The following is a 23,148-nucleotide window of genomic DNA, read 5'->3' on the forward strand; positions in this document are numbered from 1 at the left end:
TTTAGCCTATGAAAGTTCTTAAAAGGAGCTTGTGTAAATTAAAAAACTGTCAGTAAACCTGATAACTCCGCCCCCTCTATATTGACTGAACTGAAGTGCCGCAGCAGCCGCACAGCAGACAGCAGCTGAACGAAGTTTTGTAAGGGTAAACAAAGATCTTGTTGTTTGAATAAGTACTAAACACTATGTCTATAAAGGCTCATATGTTATTTATTTGATGTCTGACTGAGACATGTGGGACCTGAGAGAGACATGTGGGACCATAGCCTACACTTAAATAGCATGTGCATATAGCATTTCATCTTTTATAAAATGAGATTTTGGCCAAATGTATTTTGCTACAACAGGAAAAACTGAGAGCCCATATAGCTACAACGAACTATTTTTTAACCTGTTGATGAAAATGTAATGTGATGCCGCGGGCAACGTTTTGATGACGGATAAAATGCACATTTGCACACATTCGCTGGTCAAAAACCCCGTAACTGCATTTGAGCTTGACTTTTGTAAAATGTTAACAATATATTGATAAGTAATACAACAACATATAATTTGTTTTTACCATCGGAAAATGATAATCATAAGCACAGGTACGCCCCCGCGCTTCGTACTGGAACTTACATGTGTTCTTGAATTTGTCATGAATATGTGACCATTTCTTCCTTTTATGTAGGCTTACTAAATAATCTTAATAAAAAAAGCCCTTTTTCAGTTTCAACACATGCCCCTCAAAAGGTCTGTGCACAGCCCTGAGTTAGAAAACACAGAAACCCAAGTCGTAAGTCTTCTAGCAGAAGCAGGAGGGAAAATTTCTTGTTCATCTACTTTCATCTCTTCAGATGAGGTCCATTTCACTTAAAAACTAAGGCTGCCAAAAAATCACTCTATTTTTAAATTACGATTATTTAAAGGTAAGATCTGGAATCTGGAACGACTCTACTTGCACCTGAGATAGTTTAGCATTATGTTTGAACATGTTACTGAAGCTGACACTGTATACAGAGACACATAACATAATTAGAGTTAAATCTGCTGTAGGCAATATTTTTTTGGACTACCGCACATAAAATATCCTATCGATATGAAATCTGTGTTCTCAGACATCTCTCTGACACCACACGTCTCTGTAAACAGTACATAAATAAATAAATTAATACATTAACTAATTAATTACTAAAAGTCAGGGGAGTGGCCAACATTATTTTAGCCAATCAGAAAAGCTCTAGCAGTGAATAATTTCGCTTTCTTTCAGGGTTGTTGACATCAGATTGGATGGCATGTCTTTGGAGAAAGAGTGTGATGTGGAAGTTAGAAAAATCTTTCACAGCACCTTTAAAGAAATACTTCATCTAAAAGAAAAATGTTCTCATTTGTCACCCTCAAATAAATTCTCTTTGAATAGTGACCATGAGCTGTAAAACTCTAAGACAGACAAATAAATCATCAAAATGACTCAGGCTTTATATTCTGAGTCTTCTGAACCCACCTGATAGCTCTGACATCAATGATGCAAACTTCTGCTTCTTGTGTGTTGCAATTGATCATGCCACAGCCAGGTTAAATATGTGAGTACCGGTATTCAAATCATTGTAATGTGATTCGAGAGCTACAGCACAGGACAAGCTTTTCAGCAAAGAATGACTATTGAATATTCTTCTGTTCCTCACATAAGAGTGCATTGGTCACTTTATTTTATATTTTTGATAGCACGTGGTTTGCAATTCATCATCAATCCTATCAACAATTTTCTTTAGTGGTCGAAATAAAGAAAGTAAAGGTTTGGAACGCCATGAGAGCAAGCAAATGATGACAATTTTCACTGTGGGGTGAACCGTCCCTTTAATATAAGAATGATTGCTTTTATGGTGTCATACCCAAGCAAAAGCAATAATTTCAGGATAAGAGCTCTCTGTTCATCATCCTCAGGCTCACAATTTCTCTTTTCTCTGCACTGTTAGCAATTGATGTAATTTTTACAATAAATTTTACAACAACATATTGTATTCATGTTTTTATTGTAAATGCAAATGCATGATGGGAAATGTATGGACAGTCCTGTAATTTTATTGTAACTACACTGTAGAAGCATTATTTTACAGCCACCGCATAGTATTGTGGGATCGCTGCTGTTTGAATTTTGAAATTGCCCGGCGGCTGCCAACGGTACCAGAATCAAACATTTTAGGAAGAATCAGGTATGAAACATTACCATGAAATCTATTTTATAAGTCTATGGATATCCAGTCACAGCCTTAAAATCAGATAAAGATAAAAAGAAGACATTAAATCTCTGAAGATCTCAGCAGAGGAGGATTAAACAACTCCACAAACAGCATTACCAGCTTCACTTATTACTAACCAGACTGACTTTAATTCAGTCATAAGTCTATGAACGGAGGTTAGATGTCGATGTTTTAAAAGGTTTGCTCACCATTATGGTGATCAGTGTTTACTTTAGTTGGGCAGTTTGACTCTTAGCATTTTAAGTTAAATTTTGGTCTTTGTAACAGTGTTTACCAAAGCACATAATTTGTTACATAGGAAAACAAAACCAAAGGTGTTCAGGTTTTATAGTTTTCATTATCAAAAAGGATAATGAATCACTAATCTTATCCTGAACCCTGACCAAAAGTTGTAATTTGTTATTAATAAATAACTTTGACCTTACTTGACACAGGGTATTTTTGTATACATTTTTTGATTTTTAAAAAAAAATCATTATAATTTTTTTTTAGAAACAAACAGACATCAAGAATCACCATATGAATCTCAACAATGGTGACATGCTTCATGCTACAATGCATCCTGGGAGTTTTAAACTATGTAGCCTCCCAGAATGCATTGCGGCATAAAGCATGTCACCGTTGTTGAGATTCATATGTAGATTCTTGATGTCTGTGTGTCTGCCCAAATATTACATTCCCAATTTTAGAAAAAATATCAGCTTGATGTCTGATCTGTATGAAAAAATGTATTAATAACAAATAACCACTTTCAGTTGTTTTTTGTATTTTATTATGTTGTAAACTATACGCCTATCACTAGACCACTTTTGTTTCTGACTTTCTTTGCAACAAATGATGTATGATGACCATAAATTCACATAAGAAGTCTAGAGTCAAATTGCCCAACTAAAGGCAACACTATTCACCATAATGGTGGCAAAAATTGTACAATGGTAAATTTTTACCATCGTTGTGTTTTTAATTGGCTAATACGGAACTTAGTAAATGTACAGTAAATTGTAATAAATTACAGCATTTTACTGTAATAATGCTACTATAATCACAGTAGCACTGCTGTATAAATACAGCACTTTATTGTAACAGTAAACAGTAAAAATCCTGTATATTACTTGCTGTAAATTTACTGCAATTAGTTGCCAGGAAATTCCTGTAAAATTACAATAAATTGTTAACAGTGTGTGTATTATGTTGGTCCACTTACACTGAGAATATGGCAACAACAAGAGATTGCTTTCAATTGTCACATGTCTTTCTGGCAGCGGTGGACAGCTTCAGGCATAGTCTCTGAGGGCTATTTATCTGTGAATGCAGGAGGACAACTGAAGGATGCTTTGAGACTATGAGACACTAACCTCTCCTAAAATCAGTTCAGTAAGGTCCCACGCTATTCCTGCCTGGATTCAGATGGTTTGTTTCATGTAATTCTGCTTGTTAAAACATCTGGCTTTGAATAAAGATGATAAACAAGACATCAGAACGAGATTTTTATTATGCACTCTGACATGCAGGGAAGAACGAAGGCGATTGAGCAAGTGGTGTTTGTAGTTGTCGCACTAATTGCATCATCAGTTTCGGTGCTCCTATTGGTTTTTGATTTGACTGTTGTCGTAGGAGAAGCCACACTGCAGAAGTGTGCCTCGAAATCTCCTGACTCTGCTAGAATTCCGTTGGAGGTAAAATTTTATCGCAATTGATCGGCTGTCAGCGAACATGTCAAACTAGAGATCAAAGAGTATACATTTTAGCCTAGGATCAGATGAATCTGATTCTCAAAATGATCCATCCATCCACTTTTTAAATAAAGGAGTGTTTCAAAAATATTCATTATTTTAATTACCGGTGTTCGCATTTCATCAGTACAGGGGGAAAAATGAGAATGGGAAAAACTAAACTCTACATCCAGCTGTGCAAACAGTTTTTAACATATATGAACTTTAGCAGACTTTTTTTAATGTCCTAAAAGAGGTGAAGGAATTAGCGATTAAAATGTACAGCTTAACTTTGTCTTGGGTTACAGTTCTGAGAAGGCCAACAAGACGACAAAATTATAACTGCCACTTATAATTGTCACAGTGGAAGTCAAAGAGGGTGTTGAAAGTGTTAAACACATCTGTGGCTTCAGCACCATTCTAATGAAAACCAAACTACTAACCTCAGGGGTTAAAACACATGCCAGGCTGCCAGAAAGCAACTTCATGCTTGCAAACCACAAGAAGTTTAGGGAGAGCTCAAAATTCTGACATTCCTCAGAGTTTCTGCCATGGTTTCTGCCATGAAACAAAGTTTAAAAAAATAAAACAGACCTCATTAATTCAAGAACAAACTAAAATGATGAGGATACGGCTGCTGCTGCCATAAAGATCAGGACATCTCAGTGAACTGCGATTAAAAAATGACTCTGAACGTCCAAGGTCTGTGGAATCAGGGAGGAGATTCTATATTCGTTTTGCCTTTTCTTCTCCCGGCATGACACAAACAATATATTAAGAGCTGAAGAGAAAGAGCCAAACTAGTTTAGCAGAGTAAGAAACAGAAATGCACGTGTATAGGTATTTGTGATGACAGTGATGAATGGCTTAGGCTTAGTACCTTCTCCACAACACACAAGATCTGGGGCCTTCAAACACTTCAAATGCCTGTGCCCTCACCAAAGCTGAAAGGTACAGGGGAGGGAGATACAAAGAACAGTGAGTGACTCCGAGAGGTTCAGAAAGCGTGCTGTGAATCCATCTGGTTTGTGTGAGCGCTCCTGCTGATTGCTTTTGCAGGCGGAATGCAATAGGAACCGAATCTTTCAATATGTAGGTCAACTTGTTGCAAAGCCCTTAAACTGATCCATGGATTCACCGCTGCCCCTTAGTTGTGGGAGAACCTGATAGTAAGCGATGAAAATTGAATCCTACACCCCCCCCCCCCCCTTTTTCATCGGGGTTCGGCGGAGAGGAGGGAGCGATCCTCACAGGTGGTCAGGGTTAGATTAACTCTTCTCCGTTCACACGGCTCGGTCACTCTGTGAGAAAATGATCCTCCACTCAAATCCACAGTTAAGACACACTCCACCAGTGATCCTGTTGAACAGTTGCCCAGTCACTAGGCATCATGGATGCCATGGAAACTGGCATGATAGGGGGAGGGGTTTGGCTTGGACGTTCAGTGAAACTGCACCCATCAAATAAACAGAGAAAGATGGCTAGCATGGGGAAGAATCAAGTTCACTTTCCAAAAATAGGGTGCAAAATTCAATTTTAAACCTTTTTTTTCTTCAACAAATGGTCACTGCTTAACGTTTATAAAATGTTAACTGAGAAATTCACTAGATCAAACTAAATATTACATGAACTGGTTTAGTTTCTATCAATTTATTGCGCAGGGAACTGTCTCTCATTAGCATTCGCTCCAAGGCTCTCAGCCACGCCCTGCTTCATACCGTAGTAATGTTAATAAAACTTTAATACATAAGCTCATCCATTAGCATCATTTCTGCCTGAGTCCCATCGGATTGCTTTCCATCGGCTGTGGAGGTGAAGACGACTTCTCCCATTAATCTACACTCATTCACACCATCGGCAAGCTACGCCATTGTTATTGTTTTGTGGCGAAAGTAAAACTTACACACTGTGCCTTTAAATATACTTGTGACATAAATTTGATCTAAATATAGTTTGTAATTCTCTAATAATTAAAATGAATAATGAATAAATAAAAATTCTACAAATAAACAAAAAAAACCTAATAAATACATACATAAATAAACAAATAAATTATGGGCAATAAGTTATGGGCAACCCACATGTACCATATCCACGGAAAGTGTCCAGTCTGTTTGTTTAAGATGTGTCTGCTGTTCTCTGTCTGTATGAAGGAGCCTGTTAATGACTATAATAGTATTTACACAGGCTGCCCTCTTACCCTATTGCTTATTTATCCCATACTAATCCTGTCCTGAGTCCTGTGTGTGTATGTTTACTCAGGAGGCAGTCCTTTCATAGTACATGGGCGGTATGCAAGTTTGTGTGTAAGTGTGTGTGTGTGTGTGTGTGTGTGTGTGTGTGTACTGTGAATCTCTGCTAGAGTACATGGACAAACATGTGACGTACCTATCTGTGTGTGTGCTTGCAGACTTGGGATGCTTCGCGCTCAAGTGGGACGCAGATGAATGAGTAACCATGTGTGGCATTTGGACAGAGTGTACGAAGTGTGTTATAGTTCATATTTGTGTATGTGTGCATGGATGTCTACAGACACAAGTTGGAGACTAATCGTGACCGTAGCGTAAAATCATTTGTGAACTGCTCTAACATGACAGCTGGTCTGAGCATGACAAGCCACTAAGAGTTACAGAAATGCCTTTCACATCAACTTAGCAAGCTTCCATTAGGCTAATCATGCTTGATTTTGCCCAAAACTAGACTCAAATCAGATACTTCTAACTTCTAACAGTTCAGAAACAGCACAGTGGACATGGTATGAGAAAAACTCAAGATCTATATTATACATTATTTATCCTTGTCGTATAACTCACTAGAACAAGTTTTTTTTTTTTTTTTTTTTTTTTTATGGCTGGCATGTGCCTAATCTAGATTCTAACCTGACCTTTACCCTGTTTCAAAAATAAACCCAACCAAATCCTAAACTTAACCCTAGTCTAACCCAATGCCTCAAAGTTAGTTAGCAAAGGCTTCTACTCAGCTTTGAAGATGTCGCTTTATGCAGCCAGCTAGCAAGCAACCAAGCAAACAAAACTCTTAAATGTCCCATGAAATCATAATTTAGTCAATTTGTATGAGCTTTAAAGCCATCTATTTGCTAATGTACTGCTTAAAGCTTACAAAAATAACTTGAGCCGTTTTTTTCCACTGTCGGGCCAACGGAACGGTTTCCACTTGAGCCTGGTATGGCACGGCACGATTACAAACCGTTCTTGGCCCGGAATTCTTAGCACAGTTTGCTAACCGTGCCAGACCGTGCTGGTAGAATGCGTGTAGTGATGTCGCCACTCAGGATTGGTCAGTTGCCTGGGTATCAGTTTCTCTGTAGCTGGATAACTGCGCTAATTGAGTGACGTAAACACAAATAATAATAAAATAAAAAGAAATATCTGATCATCCTCCATTAGGTGGTTCGCTATTTACATCTAATATCATCAGTAAACCATTGTGTTGGCAACCACTGATGTCATCAGCCCCACAGTGGAAAATGAAACCATGTCCGTACTGGCTGGCACGGAATGGAACGGTTTAGCAAAGAGAATGGTTTGGCCCGACGGAAAAGCGACTTTTAGATATATATAATTTCAAATGTTCATTCTTTTTCTTCTCTAAAAACACCAGTTTTGGACTGCAGGAGTTCTAGTACTTGATATTTTGATCTGTTTAAAATAAATCTGGCCACTGATGATATAAAAATGTGATGCAAGAAAAAATAAAATAAAATAAAATAAAATAAAATAAAATAAAATAAAATAAAATAAAATAAAATAAAATAAAATAAAATAAACAACTGTTTGGGCAAGTGCTCTGACAACCCGATATTTTCCTGGTCAAATTCCTCTCTGTCCTCCCATTTCAATAAAGGCAAAAAGCCCCAAAATATAACTTTAATAATAATAATAATAATTTAAAATAAAAATTCAATACAATAAAATAATAAACTAAACAAAAGAAGAAAAATAAGAAAGATAAGATAAGATAAGATAATGATGTGTACTGTACCTCTGACCTTGAGGCTGCACTGCTTGGCTCTACTTGCTGTGGGGGTGTTAATTGTGATAAATGGAGATGACACAGGCTGCAGTGTTAACCCAAGGAGTCAATATCTTTTATGCCAGCGTTCCACACAAGTATAGCTGGGTAATTAATGAAAGATGCTTGGATGCAGTGCCCCATCCACCTTCCTGCACACTTCATTCAATAATCCCATGATAGAGTGAGAGAGAGGTAGTACATACAGTACGTGGGTTACATTTGTCAATTTGTGCAGGCATAAATATGGGTGTTTTCTGTTTCCCCAACACAATGTGCAAAGTCTGAGTGAATGCGTGTGAATATGACTGTTACTAACACGCAAGCGTTTTTTTAAACATAGGAAACATGCTCACACAAATAAACACACTGCTCAAGTATGCTTGGAAGAGAGGATGTTGTCATAGACTATATTCCATTGGGACACATAGTAGGGCCCAAAAGACCACATTGAAAATCTGGGACTCAAAATCCACTTTAAAACTGCAAACAAACACAAGGTTTAAGGATTTTGAAAAGTTTAAAACAAAGGAAAGTTATGGCATAAACTGAAGACTCAATAAAGAGCCTGCACTTGTTACTGGTGTTCTTTTGGACCCCAAACCATTTTTATATTTTTCTCTGGTCAATTCTGAAGAATCAAGTTCAAATGATCTGATGAAGGGTCTAAAACTTCCTGTAAATTTTATGATAACATATCATGATTTTGAAGGTCGCTTATGAATTCTATAAACACTAGTTCAAATTTGTAAAGTACATTTCTGTTTGTGTCAGTGTCAACCATGCATAGGGGATGTAGTGCACTATCAGCATAAAATCTATTTTAAAAGGCTGTGTAAAACCTCTATGAAATTGTACTATTTTGCTTGTTCAAAATGCACAGACAAAAGAGTTGATGCCTAACATACCCCTATCTATTAGACAAACAAAGCCTTAGATACTCGCCGCACTTAGTCTTTGCCTGCTTCTATGCATCTCAGTCTTATCTGATTGTCTCGCTTTCTGACTGTATAGATTATTCTCTATTATGAAGAATTATAGCTTGCTTTACTTTTAATTAAGGCTCAATTTAGCATGTCAATTTAGTGCAATTAATTATAACAAAAATAACATGCTGAAATGAGAGCAACACAGAGCGCAAAATGCTAAAAACAATATGACAAAACTATAATATATTGACTTTTTTGCAACTCTGAGTGCTTAATGCTCCTGACACAATAATTAGCTTTTCTCAGCAATTGATATATGCAATAAATAGTGATACAGTCAATTAATCCGTATATCATGCAATTCATTTGACAGAAATGTATTATTTATTATTTTTCTATAATTTAATAAATAATTATTTAATTAATATTATTATTAATCATAATAATTACCATTTAAAATTGATTGACTGTTTACCATTCTCATTTTATTATTTCATAATTATTTCATGTTATTTTTTACTGTTCTTTGTTGCCCGTTGCTAAACCGATGTGCGTTATGTGCCATTAGCTTTATTCTTACCAATAAAAATGAAAAATGAAATTGAAAACTGAATGAGAGGAAATAGATGCAGCGATAAACACAGGGGAAGAGGGAGAAAAAATTTATGAAGGCTTTGCTAATACAGTACTTGGATTTGACACAGTTAAACAGATCATATTTCTATCTCTTCAAACAGAAATTATATTCACAGAATAGGAAGAACAAAAGAATGCAAAAGCAAAATATGCTTTCAACAGGGATCTTATTTAGTATTCTCAAAACAACGGCTTTTGCTAATTTACATGTCTAATCTGCTGTGAGAATATATTTCCCACCAAAAAAGCAAAAAAAAAGAAGCAAACAAGAACATCCGTCCCTTTCCTAATGGTGCAGCATTGCGATCAACCAATATGAAAAAAGACATGCCTTTTGGGAACCCGTTGCAAGTTCCTCTGATGTAAATGTGTTCCATTTTAAGTGGGACGCAAGTTGTGAAAAATGCCGGATGGAAAAGGAAAATCGATTGGAAAGGGATGAATGAGGTTTTGTCTCTTCTTATGGAAGAGCTGCCAGGTACCAGCTACTTGTAAAGAACCACTGACAGGCTAATTGAGTTAATGCACTCATTTAATTTAAAAAGGACGAGGATCTAGGACAAAGTAAGCATAGTGATTACTGACTCAGCGAACAGAATATATTTCTTACTCAAGTTGGAGAGAATCCCATACTCTTGATATATAATGTATTTCTGATGGTTTCTTATGGTTTAAGGACTCCTAGGTTGCCAGTTTCATCTTAGGGTGTATTCACACCTGCCTTGTTTTGTTAGATTGAATCGAACTCTAGTTCGTTTCGCCCCTTAGTGCGGACCTTTTGGGCAGGTGTGAATACAGCAATCGAACTCTGGTACGGTTCGTTTACGGTGTGAACATGAACCGACCCAATTGCAAGAAAGCACTGCGCCTTTGAATTAAAAGGCTTCCGTAGTCGGAGTTGCGTTATGGGAAAGTGATCTGTTGTAGCCTACTACATTACATCTGTTGCGCGTCTTTCTGCGCGTCGTGTGTGCATCATTGGAATGGAATGTATGAATGAGTGTGTGCATCAGAACATTCACATACAGAGCGTTCTCTTTAGTCTAATCGCGCATAGATGCAAAAAAAAGCATTTGCAGTTCATATAATGTAACGATAGTTACAATACAAGGATGATGCTGCGTTAATTTACGTTAAGCCTTTTTTGCACTTCCTGATTCCCCTACTTGAGAATCCTTGTCCAATGAATGGACGACCTTAGCACACGTGTGGTTTTGTTTACAAATTTTGGTTCACTTGCAAAAAGAGCAGTGTGAAAGCGAACCGTACCAAAAAAAAAAAAAAAATATTTGGTCCGGACCAAAGCAAGTGAACTATCGGACTTTCCTGGTGTGAATACACCCTATACACGTGACGGGTCTATGCATATGCAAAATAGCCCCGCCTCTAGCTCAGAGATCCACTCGTTGACGATAACACGATGACCTAATTGGTTACAAGGTAGTTTGTGACGTCAGAAACAGCAGCGATTTCAAACCGTGATTTTGAGACAGTCTTTGGTTCAATGCAGTTTTAAGGAGAAAATACTCAGCAATGGTGTTGACTTGACTTGACTTGACATGTTTTATCTTAAAGCATATTAAAAACACCACATAGTATGTTCACAATCACATATTTCTGCATTTGCACAAGCCTTGGCACTCTTTAGACATTCTCGCTTTTTCCTTTGCCAGCTATCGCTACTTCAGACAGCCCGACTATTCTCCATGCCTAGACTAATTAAGTGAGTTTAAAGAACAAATGCATTTTGTGCAAGCCGTCCAGCTTTTAAAATGTCCAGAAGCTTCCAAAGCTTTCTAAATTACCTTATTAGTTAAAGCACAATATTAATTTAAGTGATTGATGATAACCCTCAACATGCTTTTAAAATTGACTATGACAGTCTGGGGGTGATAAAAGCAGGTCTTTAAGTGATGTTGATGCCAGCGCTCAACTTTAAATCTGTTACGTGTTTTTTTGGTGAAAAAAAAGAGCTAAAATGAAGTCATTGCTCTCCCAATGTTAAACTATTTAAACAATTAAACGCAAAGCTTCTATAAAACATAAAGCATTTTATAATATTTTTTATACAACATAAGTGTTACGGTACGTGGTGGTAGGAAGGACGAGAAGACGAGGAGGAACAGGTAACAAGGATTTAATCATAAAACACAGGAGTAACACAACGCACGCTACACATTAACGAGAACGGACAAGGAATGAGGGAGAACACAGGGTTTAAATACACAGGGAACAGATTGGGGAAACAAGGCACAGCTGGGGCAAATTAACTAGACACAGGTGAAGGAACTGAACAGAAACGAGGAGCGGGAAAACTAACACAGGACTAAACCAAATACACAATGAACGGGGGGAAACTCAGGACACACATGTAACATAACGCCCCCTCCAAAAAGGCGCGTCCTCGCGCCGTATAACTTCAATAGGGGTGGGGGGGCGGGCGCCCTGGAGGCTGACGAGGGCGTGGCCTACCCTGAGCAGGAAGCCTCCAGGGCAGAGCAGGCTGGTCAGGGGGCCATGGCGGAGTAGGAGACCACCCCTCGGGCGGTCCTGGCGGAGAATCCCCTTCGGGCGGCCATGGCGGAGAATCCCCTTCGGGCGGCCATGGCGGAGAATCCCCTTCGGGCGGCCATGGCGGAGACGCACCTTCGGGCGGCCATGGCGGAGAATCCCCTTCGGGCGGCCATGGCGGAGACGCACCTTCGGGCGGCCATGGCGGAGAATCCCCTTCGGGCGGCCATGGCGGAGACGCACCTTCGGGCGGCCATGGCGGAGAATCCCCTTCGGGTGGCCATGGCGGAGACGCACCTTCGGGCGGCCATGGCGGAGACGCACCTTCAGGTGGCCTATATCCCCCCCCCAAAACTTTCTTGGGAGGAATCACAGGCTCTGGGACAGGCTCTGGGACGTGGAAAGTCTCTGGCTGGGCTAGCGGTGAAGGCCCGGCTATGCTGGATGGAACCAGTGGTGAAGGCTCAGAAGGGCTGGACGGGACCAGCGGTGAAGGCTCAGAAGGGCTGGACGGGACCAGCGGTGAAGGCTCAGAAGGGCTGGACGGGACCAGCGGTGAAGGCTCTGAAGGGCTGGACGGACCAGCGGAGAAGGCTCGGCCAGCGTGACGCGAAACTCTGGCTCGGCAGGCGTGCAGGTAAGCTCAGGCTCGGCAGGCGTGCAGGGAAGCTCAGGCTCGGCAGGGCTGCAGGGAAGCTCAGGCTCGGCAGGGCTGCAGGGAAGCTCAGGCTCGGCAGGGCTGCAGGGAAGCTCAGGCTCGGGGAAGCTCAGGCTCGGCAGGGCTGCAGGGAAGCTCAGGCTCGGCAGGGCTGCAGGGAAGCTCAGGCTCGGCAGGGCTGCAGGGAAGCTCAGGCTCGGCAGGGCTGGACGTGACCAGCTGTGAAGGCTCGGCTGGGCTGGACGGAACCAGCTGTGAAGGCTCGGCTGGGCTGGACGGAACCAGCGGTGAGGGCTTGGCTGGGCTGGACGGAACCAGCGGTGCGGGCTTGGCTGGGCTGGACGGAACCAGCGGTGCGGGCTTGGCTGGGCTGGACGGAACCAGCGGTGCGGGCTTGGGTGGGCTGGACGGAACCAGCGGTGAGGGCTTGGCTGGGCTGGACGGAACCAGCGATGAAGGGTCGGCTGGGCTGGACGGAACCAGCGGTGCGGGCTTGGCTGGGCTGGACGGAACCAGCGGTGAGGGCTTGGCTGGGCTGGACGGAACCAGCGGTGCGGGCTTGGCTGGGCTGGACGGAACCAGCGGTGCGGGCTTGGCTGGACGGAACCAGCGGTGAGGGCTTGGCTGGGCTGGACGGAACCAGCGATGAAGGGTCGGCTGGGCTGGACGGAACCAGCGGTGCGGGCTTGGCTGGGCTGGACGGAACCAGCAGTGCGGGCTTGGCTGGGCTGGACGGAACCAGCGGTGAGGGCTTGGCTGGGCTGGACGGAACCAGCGATGAAGGGTCGGCTGGGCTGGACGGAACCAGCGGTGAGGGCTTGGCTGGGCTGGCTGGGATCAGTGGCGGAAGCTCTGTGTCCCAGTCAATAAGCTCCTCCTCTTCCCCTGGACCGATGGTGAAGGGAGAGCCACAGCTCGCCAATACCCACTCAACAAAGGCAGCGAAGTTCCCCCGAGGCCCATCTCCGGGCAGGCATGCTTTGGTCTCAGCGTTGAGGCCTGCCCAGAAGAACACACAGAGGCTGGTGTCATCAAAATGAACTAGAGGTACCAAGTCCAAATACCTCTGTGTGTGGGCCTCGAGGGACTGATCCTACTGGGACAGGAGAAGGATTTGGACTGCTGCATCCATCGATGTTATGGTCCGTTCTTCTGTTACGGTACGTGGTGGTAGGAAGGACGAGAAGACGAGGAGGAACAGGTAACAAGGATTTAATCATAAAACACAGGAGTAACACAACGCACGCTACACATTAACGAGAACGGACAAGGAATGAGGGAGAACACAGGGTTTAAATACACAGGGAACAGATTGGGGAAACAAGGCACAGCTGGGGCAAATTAACTAGACACAGGTGAAGGAACTGAACAGAAACGAGGAGCGGGAAAACTAACACAGGACTAAACCAAATACACAATGAACGGGGGGAAACTCAGGACACACATGTAACAATAAGTATTGTTTTTAACCAACTGTTTTGTGTAGTGTACATGGAAATACTGCAGTTAAGCACAATAGACATTTCAAAAACAGTTAAAAAACCTTACTAATCTCATGAACAGCAGTGTGTGTGTGTGTATGTATACATGTATTAATATTTTTTTCTTCTCTTTTATAGATTTAAAAGCAGCAGAATCAAAATCTTTACAAGTACCCCCTGGAACCTATTTAAATACACAGTATGATTTGGTTGGGAATAACTGATTTAAACTGTGGCCTGTTCTGGTAATGAGCAAAAAAGCATTAACACAGTGTAAGGACTGGGCGAGGGAATCTGAAAGGACTAAATACATCCTGCTAAAGACCCAAAAAGCCTGGAATGTAAATTTACACACACACACACACCCACACACACACACACACATCCCCCACAAGTGAAGCCTGCTCAGGACAGAGCGTGGTTTCCAGCTACGAGACACTTTTATGACTGATTTGGAATTTGATGTTCAAGAGAAGGAAACTTCTCTTTTAAAAAAAAAAGACATTTAACCAGATATATTAGATGTGTTTTTATGTGTGTCCATTTGCCCATGTCACATTGAATGTTCACAGAACTGTGGCTCTCTCTGAATTCTAACCAAGGAGGAGAAATGAATCCTGTATTCATATATATATATATATATATATATATATATATATATACACTCACCGGCCACTTTATTAGGTACACCTGTCCAACTGCTCGTTAACACTTAATTTCTAAGCAGCCAATCACATGGCGGCAACTCAGTGCATTTAGGCATGTAGACATGGTCAAGACAATCTCCTGCAGTTCAAACCGAGCATCAGTATGGGGAAGAAAGGTGATTTGAGTGACTTTGAACTAGGGCTGCAACGATTAGTCGACATTGTCGACAACGTCGACAATAAAAATTTGTCAACAAATATCTTTGTTGTCGAGTAGTCGTTTGATCTCACGTGACCTAATGTAAGGGCCTGCAATATCGCGATTTGACCGCTACGGCGCTGTGGCGCTAGAGTGTAGTGCAGCCCTTACAAATGCTATTGCGGTAGAAGAATAAACAGCGCGAATTATGACAGGGCAAACGAATCCGAACTAGCAAGGTTTGGGAAAGTTTCACAAAACTTAAAATCAAGAATGCTGTCGTGTGCAATACATGCAAGGCGGAACTTGCTTTTCACGGGAACACAACATGCATGTGTGCAAGAGGAAACATCCCGGCACAAGAGGAGCCGGTGAGAGGAGAGTGTTCTCCAGCTGGAGCTCTCTTTATTAGAGAATGCAATACTACTAATAATAGTAATAATATTATCAATTAGTAATATAATTACAGTAATGTGATGACTTATTTATTCTATTGCACAGAATAAAGCTTGATCGAGCTTACGAGTCAGGGCTGTTTTTATTATTGTAACATTAGGTATTATTATAGTCTTATCACTTGCCTGTATTTTGTTCAATAATCATGACGACTTACAAAACGAGATGTTATATCCTTCCTATGATATAGGAAGAATATCATGGCAGTTACTTTTTCATACTGTAAATTAAAAGGTGAATGAGAAAGTCTCTGTCAGCTCAATTGTCATGTAAAAAAAGATTGTAATTTTATACTTATAATAATTGTTTGCAGATTAATATTTTACCATTCTTTGTGTCCTGAAGTAAATGTCCCTTTTTCTGTTTCAGTTCTAATAAAAGCAGTGGGCCTATTAAACAATGCTTAGAGAGCATTTGTGTGTGATTTGAGTTGGACCGAAATCTGAAAACTTAAAGAGAATGACCTGTTTAGTTGGCTCAAAGTTCATTAAAACAACTATTTCAAAAGCTGAAGTGATTTCCTTCTTTTATATTATAGTTAGAATATGTATAACTCAATGTTTTAACTAATTGGAAAAGCTAAATAATCGTTCCAAACTTGCTGATTAGTCTGCGAAATAATCGACGATTAGTCGATTAATCGTTCTAATAATCGTTAGATTAATCGATTATCAAAATAATCGTTTGTTGCAGCCCTACTTTGAACGTGGCATGATTGTTGGTGCCAGAAGGGCTGGTCTGAGTATTTCAGAAACTGCTAATCTACTGGGATTTTCACGCACAACCATCTCTAGGGTTTACAGAGAATGGTCCGAAAAAGAAAAAACATCCAGTGAGCGGCAGTTCTGTGGGCGGAAATGCCTTGTTGATGCCAGAGGTCAGAGGAGAATGGCCAGACTGGTTCGAGCTGATAGAAGGGCAACAGTGACTGAAATAACCACTCGTTACAACCGAGGTATGCAGCAAAGCATTTGTGAAGCCACAACACGCACAACCTTGAGGCGGATGGGCTACAACAGCAGAAGACTCCACCGGGTACCACTCATCTCCACTACAAATAGGAAAAAGAGGCCACAATTTGCAAGAGCTCACCAAAATTGAACAGTTGAAGACTGGAAAAATGTTGCCTGGTCTGATGAGTCTCGATTTCTGTTGAGACATTCAGATGTTAGAGTCAGAATTTGGCGTAAACAGAATGAGAACATGGAACCATCATGCCTTGTTACCACTGTGCAGGCTGGTGGTGGTGGTGTAATGATGTGGGGGATGTTTTCCTGGCACACTTTAGGCCCCTTAGTGCCAATTGGGCATCGTTTAAATGCCACGGCCTACCTGAGCATTGTTTCTGACCATGTCCATCCCTTTATGGCCACCATGTACCCATCCTCTGATGGCTACTTCCACCATGTCACAAAGCTCTAATCATTTCAAATTGGTTTCTTGAACATGACAATGAGTTCACTGTACTAAAATGGCCTCCACAGTCACCAGATCTCAACCCAATAGAGCATCTTTGGGATGTGGTGGAACGGGAGATTCGCATCATGGATGTGCAGCCGACAAATCTGCGGCAACTGTGTGATGCCATCATGTCAATATGGACCAAACTCCCTGAGGAATGCTTCCAGCACCTTGTTGAATCTATGCCACGAAGAATTGAGGCAGTTCTGAAGGCAAAAGGGGGTCCAACCCGTTACTAGCATGGGGTACCTAATAAAGTGGCCGGTGAGTGTATATATTATTATATATCCACTTGAGAATTGCAGGAACAATGTATCTAAGTTCCCTATTTCATGAATTGCCTTTCTGTGGTTTGGTCTATGTTTCTCGACAACTCTAATGGGATAACGTTTCAAACTTTGCCAACTAAGGTTTAACCAAATCCATTTGTGGCAAGTTTGGTCTCGATAAACTCCAATCTCCGTTCCCCATTTGTTAATTGACATTACATTTTGCTAAACTTTGTGACACATTAGTATTATAAGAATTGTGAAGATTCTTCTCTTAAACAACCGACGAAATTAGGGTTTCAAATGTCTCTCTCTGGAGACAAAGAGCAATAAACCCAAAGTCCCGCCTGTAAACTTCCAACCCTCTAATTGGCCAAGCCAACAGGAAGAGGCTGGATTTCTCCAAAAGTGATAAATGACGCTTTCCCCCTCCGCTCGCTCTCTTCCTCCCTTGTCCTCGTGTTATAATGTAACGTCTCGCCTCCGGGCGAGCTCTTCGCCTTTCTTTTATTTGTTTCTAGTTTAGTTTGTGTTTTTCAGTTGTAGATAAGTCTCTGTGTTTAATTCCAATCGACGATTGAAAAGAAAACCCCGTGACATATCTCTTCAGCAAATCCATCTACAAGGGACCTTTAAACGAGCGCGCGCTCGCTTTGAAGGAGAAACACGCGCACGTGACCACGTGACGCGCCGGACCGAGAGATACACACGCTTCTTCACAAGCCATGCAAAGAGTTACCTGTGCAAGTATCCGTGTTTGATCACGCTTTTAAGATTTGTTGAAGTCTTGTTGTCTCTCAAAGTTCTGTTGTCTATGTGAATTTGCTATTTAGAAAGATCCTCGGGTCTTTCTAAACTCCCTCTTGCATAACTGCAACTCTCTACATTTCTTCTCTCTCTCTATCTCTATGCATTTCTCGTTCATCGATGCCTTATCATGTTTGTTTGTTTATTATGTTTGTAAATACATATATCCCATGTAACCGTAGTAAATACATAAGTAGTCATGCCTCTTTTAAATTAATTATATATTCATTTGATTGATGTGCTGTCTCTTTGCTCAGTTTCAAGTCCCTTAAGTGCCAAAGATCTTATGCTACAAGCTTAATAAAATTAAATATACCTTAAAAAGGTATGTGTTTATAGGGCGGGAAAACCAATTCTTCTGGCCAGAGAATTGCGTTTCCTGAAATCCTATAAAGTAAGATGATATTGTGGATCCCACAAATATTATCCTGACAATTGAGCTAATTCATTTGACCTGTTTGTGAAACGTGGTCCGTGTAATTAATTGCAATCAACTTGTGGTTAATTTCAAGGATTCACAAATATGCAGGTAAAATGACAGATCCTCCCTTATCGGGAGATTTATTAACATGTAAGACTGATCTAATCCAAACATGTATGAATAATTATTAATTACCAATTATTAATTATGATATGCAAATTTCCCACGGATTAGATCCGCCCATAGGTCTTTACAACAGTTTGCAAAAGTGAAAGCTATGTGAACAGTTGCTTCTAATCTCTGTTTTCATAACATTCATTTCATACTTGCTCCAAATCTCACCCAAGACAACCAATTCAGCAATCACTAAAAGAGCTCCCAAAAGAGATACAGCACTGCTAAATACCTAGTAGGGTTTCAGCACTGAATAAGCCACCATTTAGATTGCCGTACTAAAAAAAAATCAACAACAACAAAAAAAAAAAAAAAAACATCGCCTGGACTGGTTAATAAAAAGTGAGACTGTCGTCAAAAAGAACAATGTGGCCCAACGCGAAGTTCAATTCTAGGTTTCACAGAAAAGAAAATATGCTCTGGGAATCATCATCTGTTTTTTTACTCAGTGCAAGTTAGATTAGTCACGCAAATACACTGCGGTGCATGAGCCATGTAAATCATAGACACGATATTGACCTCTGGGATATTAAAACTAAAAAAATAATGGGCAGTACCTGTCGTTGCTAAGACACAGTGAGTGCTGAATGCCTTTGGAAGTGCTTGAAACCTCAAAGCCCCTAAACCTCAACTCTTCCCTCATAAAGGCTGTTCCATCGGTGCAGACTTAATCTTTCTCAGAAGACAGCAATCACGTATGATAAAGCTTGTGGCTTGGTGGCTTCTCTACACAATGGATCTGAATAGTGTGTTTTAAAGAAGAAAGACTCTTCTTTAAAACAGACACTATATACATTATGTAGAGAAGCCACCACAGCTACAACAAATCAAGACAGCAAATAAGCAAGCCAGACCACAACAAAAAGCTCAAAAACGATTGTGGATACTCCGCTCCTGACATTTCAATTCTGACATCTTGAGGAGAAACTGATAAGTCCCCTGCATACTAAAACCTTTAGCTCGAAGCTGTTGGGTCTGTGGAGAGCGAGACATTTTTCCGCTCCTTACATTTCTGTGATGAGTTAATTAGACTTATTGAACTGCACCGGGTTGACTGTAATTTAACAAAAGCTCCCTGTGCATAACCTGGCTGAAGGAGTTGTGTGCAGGTGAAATGATTCTCCCTGTGGAACGATATAAACACACAAACAAACATCTTCTGGGGCAAATGACCTCAGATGCTCTTGTTTCCTACTGGAAGTCTAAACTCACAGATGAGTAGAAAAGAATGGGGTCTGAGCTCCCATCAGGTAACAAGGTATAACAAATGCCAGCAGCATTGTGATGGAAATATGCTATCAAAAGAGATACATCGAGGGAGGAGAACGAAATGATAACGATGTCATTGGTCTCTGAAGAGGGCAAGATTACACATTCATACGCTTTTCTTTCTCACAGATGGCTCTGTTTTCTTCTGGTCTCAATGTTATTATAATCATCAGCACAACAAGTCAGTCGCCTCAGATCTGACTTTCCAACCTCTCTAGATACACACAAAAAAAAGTTATTCAGTCTTTAAATGCTATGAAACGTCCATGGGTATTGCATTATTTGAATGATCACAGCAACCACACTGATGTGCTGAGGCAATGAAAAAGAGTTAAATCTCGAAAGTCGATTGGCAGTTGTATAGAATCCTAATTGCTTTTTTGCACCCCTACTAGCCACTTGGGACATTTCATAACATTGGCAAAAGCTGCACAGCGAAAATCACAGGGCCATGTCTTCACTCAGTAAGTATTTCACAACATACATTCGATCAATCGTCACTCAAATCATTTTCAGTGCAAAATACTCTCCGCCGCTCAAGCAGTCCACAGCGCTGAAAGTGATAAAACACATATTAATGGTAGCTGAAAGCTTGTATGTTTTGACTGTCAGAGTTTCAGCACATTACTTCGTAATGGTGCCAAACTGGGCCACGGTCCAGAGCGGAGACTGATACACTTGCTGCATCTTTTTTTAGGGATAAAAATAAAGCTTATTTTTTCTTTACCTTTCAGTGATGTAATTTTATATCCTTTAAAATCTATGATATGCTTGTGATGCAGTGAAGCTTCTATTATAAGCTAGAATTGACATTCTTTTCAAATGTCTTGCGGCTCAGCTGAGGACTGCAGGGGATTGTGTCCTGTCCCTGCTTGTATTTACTGTCTACAGAATTCAATAGCACCCACACACTGCTGAGTCATATTGGCAATGATCTCCGCCGTCGAAGGATAGTCATTAATTACCTCCACAGTTTCCCTTAAAATCTCAGTGTCAAATGATAGCTTAATGACACACTTTAAGTGCTATTCAACTTAGACATTTAAACAAAACAAAACAGAACAAAAATGAGAACAAATAAATCCTGCAACAAACAACATCATATTAAGAAAGCAATTACAATTTGCTGAACTAAATAAGCTTGGTGAGACAAACCAATGCAATAGTTTTGAAAAGTTTAAATGGTTCAAATGTGCACTGTAAAAAAAAAAATACTTACGGGGGACAAAACTGGCAGCTCTGGTTTCCAGAAGTTTGCAGTAAAAAATGTGATGGCATTTATATGTAACTATATATGTAAATAACATAAATATTATGTAAATATACTGGTATACTTGAGCCATGACAATATATTTTTTACTATACAGTTACTGACACCACTAGTGACAATGGAAAGCAAGACAATGCATACAAATGTGCCTGTGTAGTGTCATAAAATTGACACCATCAGGTTAATACACACAATGCCACTAATATGAACAAAGCAACATACAAAGCAAAATGAAACAATCTAATCTAATGCACATATATCAACAGTAATAAGAAGCATCTAACTTTCTAAATGACACCAAACAAACGTGATTGGTTGTGTAGGGGGTTCTGGGAATCCATCTTTTCCAATAACATTATTTTAACAATATTTTACCATATTGAACGAACATATTGTTAGCTAATTATGATGTAATATATCAGGCTACGTTGTCCATATATATATATGTATAAAAAAACATTAACACAAATGCATGTAGGCTATTTCCTTCTACATTTTTTACATATGAACCAACATTTAATGATGTTTTACATTTTTTTTAAAAAAATGCTAGTTTGTTTGTTTCACATATGGACAAACCCAACCGTTGACTTTAAAATGTATTTTAAGAATTTAAACCAACGGTTGGGTTTGTCCATATCTGACCAAAACATGGTTTGAAACAACCCAGCATTTTTAGAGTTTAGCCTTTTTACATTCTTTTCTCTGTCAAAATGACCAACAATTTAAGTTAAGCTACTATACGCTTTCATGGGGTAATAGTCGTACCTGTGTGTGAAGGATGCGACTCATTGCTCCAGTGTTTTTTCTGCAGAAACCTTCAAACAACACAGCCCTGATCCAGATGCAGCTGTCCGGATGCTCCGCTCCGGGGTGACAGACCTCTGTTTCAAAAACAATAGATGTGCAGCCCAAGGATGTTAAGTGTAGCACTTACAACTGGAAATAAACTGGTGAATTATGCGCGCATTTGAATCGCTGCCTCATTTTCACCCAGTTGCAGATTAGTTATTAAAATTAAAGTCGATATATCCTTATTTTTAGGGGTTCCGATTGACACTTAATCCTCGGCAAATAATATGATGTCGAGTTTGAGTTTTTTAGGTCCTCAGAAGCAGGTGTAAATGATTTGTTCAGACGCGATGTCACGCGCAACACTCAGTCAGTGTTCCCTGTTATAAGCGTTTCGACCTGCTCCCCTGCAGCTGGAACTGAACTTTCCCAATAGTACTGCCAGAATTTGCTCTCTTTTCCAAAATTATTCGACCCGTGTAAACACGGCGGACCCTCTTCACGTTGCCTCCTCACACTGGGCGACCCTCTGTTTGTGTCCCATCGGTCAACAGTAGGCTAATGCGTTCACATGAAGCCCTACATGACAGCAAGGAGGCGTCACTGCGCGCGGATAAAAGGAATAGATATTTTAGATTTTGCGCGCGTGCGAATAAATGTCGTCCAGCGAGAAATGTGACGACATTAATGTAAGAAGTCTCTCTGAGCGCGAGCAGAGTTCGCCGGTGCAAACTAATCCATACAGTTCCCACGCGTACTATGCGTCTTCATCCTACTGGCCCACTCTCTCTCGTGCGCTCAGCAGCAGACTCAGCGCTGAACAGGCTTCATAATGAGTGAATTCCTTTCGAACGTGAGCATCACCCACGGGGGGGGGGGGGGACACAAAACGTTGAATATTCGCGATACCACCGATAAAAAAAAAAAAAAAAAGTTTGCGTCGATAACAGAGAGGCTATTTGTCAAATATTTCAAATCGTGTAGGCTACTTTCACAAACAAAGAATCATAGCCTAGGCCTATGCAATATTTAGGTTTCCCGATAATCGCAAAAATAGCCTATAAGAACGTGTTTCAGTAGACCCAAACACAAAATCTAGACTACAAATTTGAACCAGAACCCCTATTGTCCACGTGTTATAGCCTATTGTCGCGTTCACCTTAACCATTGCGATATAAGTC

At 40.5% G+C, this 23,148-nt stretch overlaps 1 protein-coding gene across 1 annotated transcript in view; it reads right to left on the bottom strand.

Annotated features, from left to right (window-relative positions):
* Positions 1–22,271, bottom strand: part of LOC130075288 (corticotropin-releasing factor receptor 1-like) — a 129,573-nt gene extending 107,302 nt beyond the window's left edge. Inside the window, exon 1 of the mRNA XM_056239873.1 lies at positions 21,944–22,271. Within this exon, the coding sequence (XP_056095848.1) occupies positions 21,944–21,967 (24 nt within the window). The 5' untranslated portion in view covers positions 21,968–22,271. The remainder of the gene's footprint in view (positions 1–21,943) is intronic.
* Positions 22,272–23,148: the final 877 nt, after the last annotated feature.

Source organism: Rhinichthys klamathensis, unplaced genomic scaffold (assembly GCF_029890125.1).
Source record: "Rhinichthys klamathensis goyatoka isolate OS25496 unplaced genomic scaffold, OSU_Roscu_1.1 h1tg000571l_1, whole genome shotgun sequence".
Taxonomy (NCBI): Eukaryota; Metazoa; Chordata; class Actinopteri; order Cypriniformes; family Leuciscidae; genus Rhinichthys; species Rhinichthys klamathensis.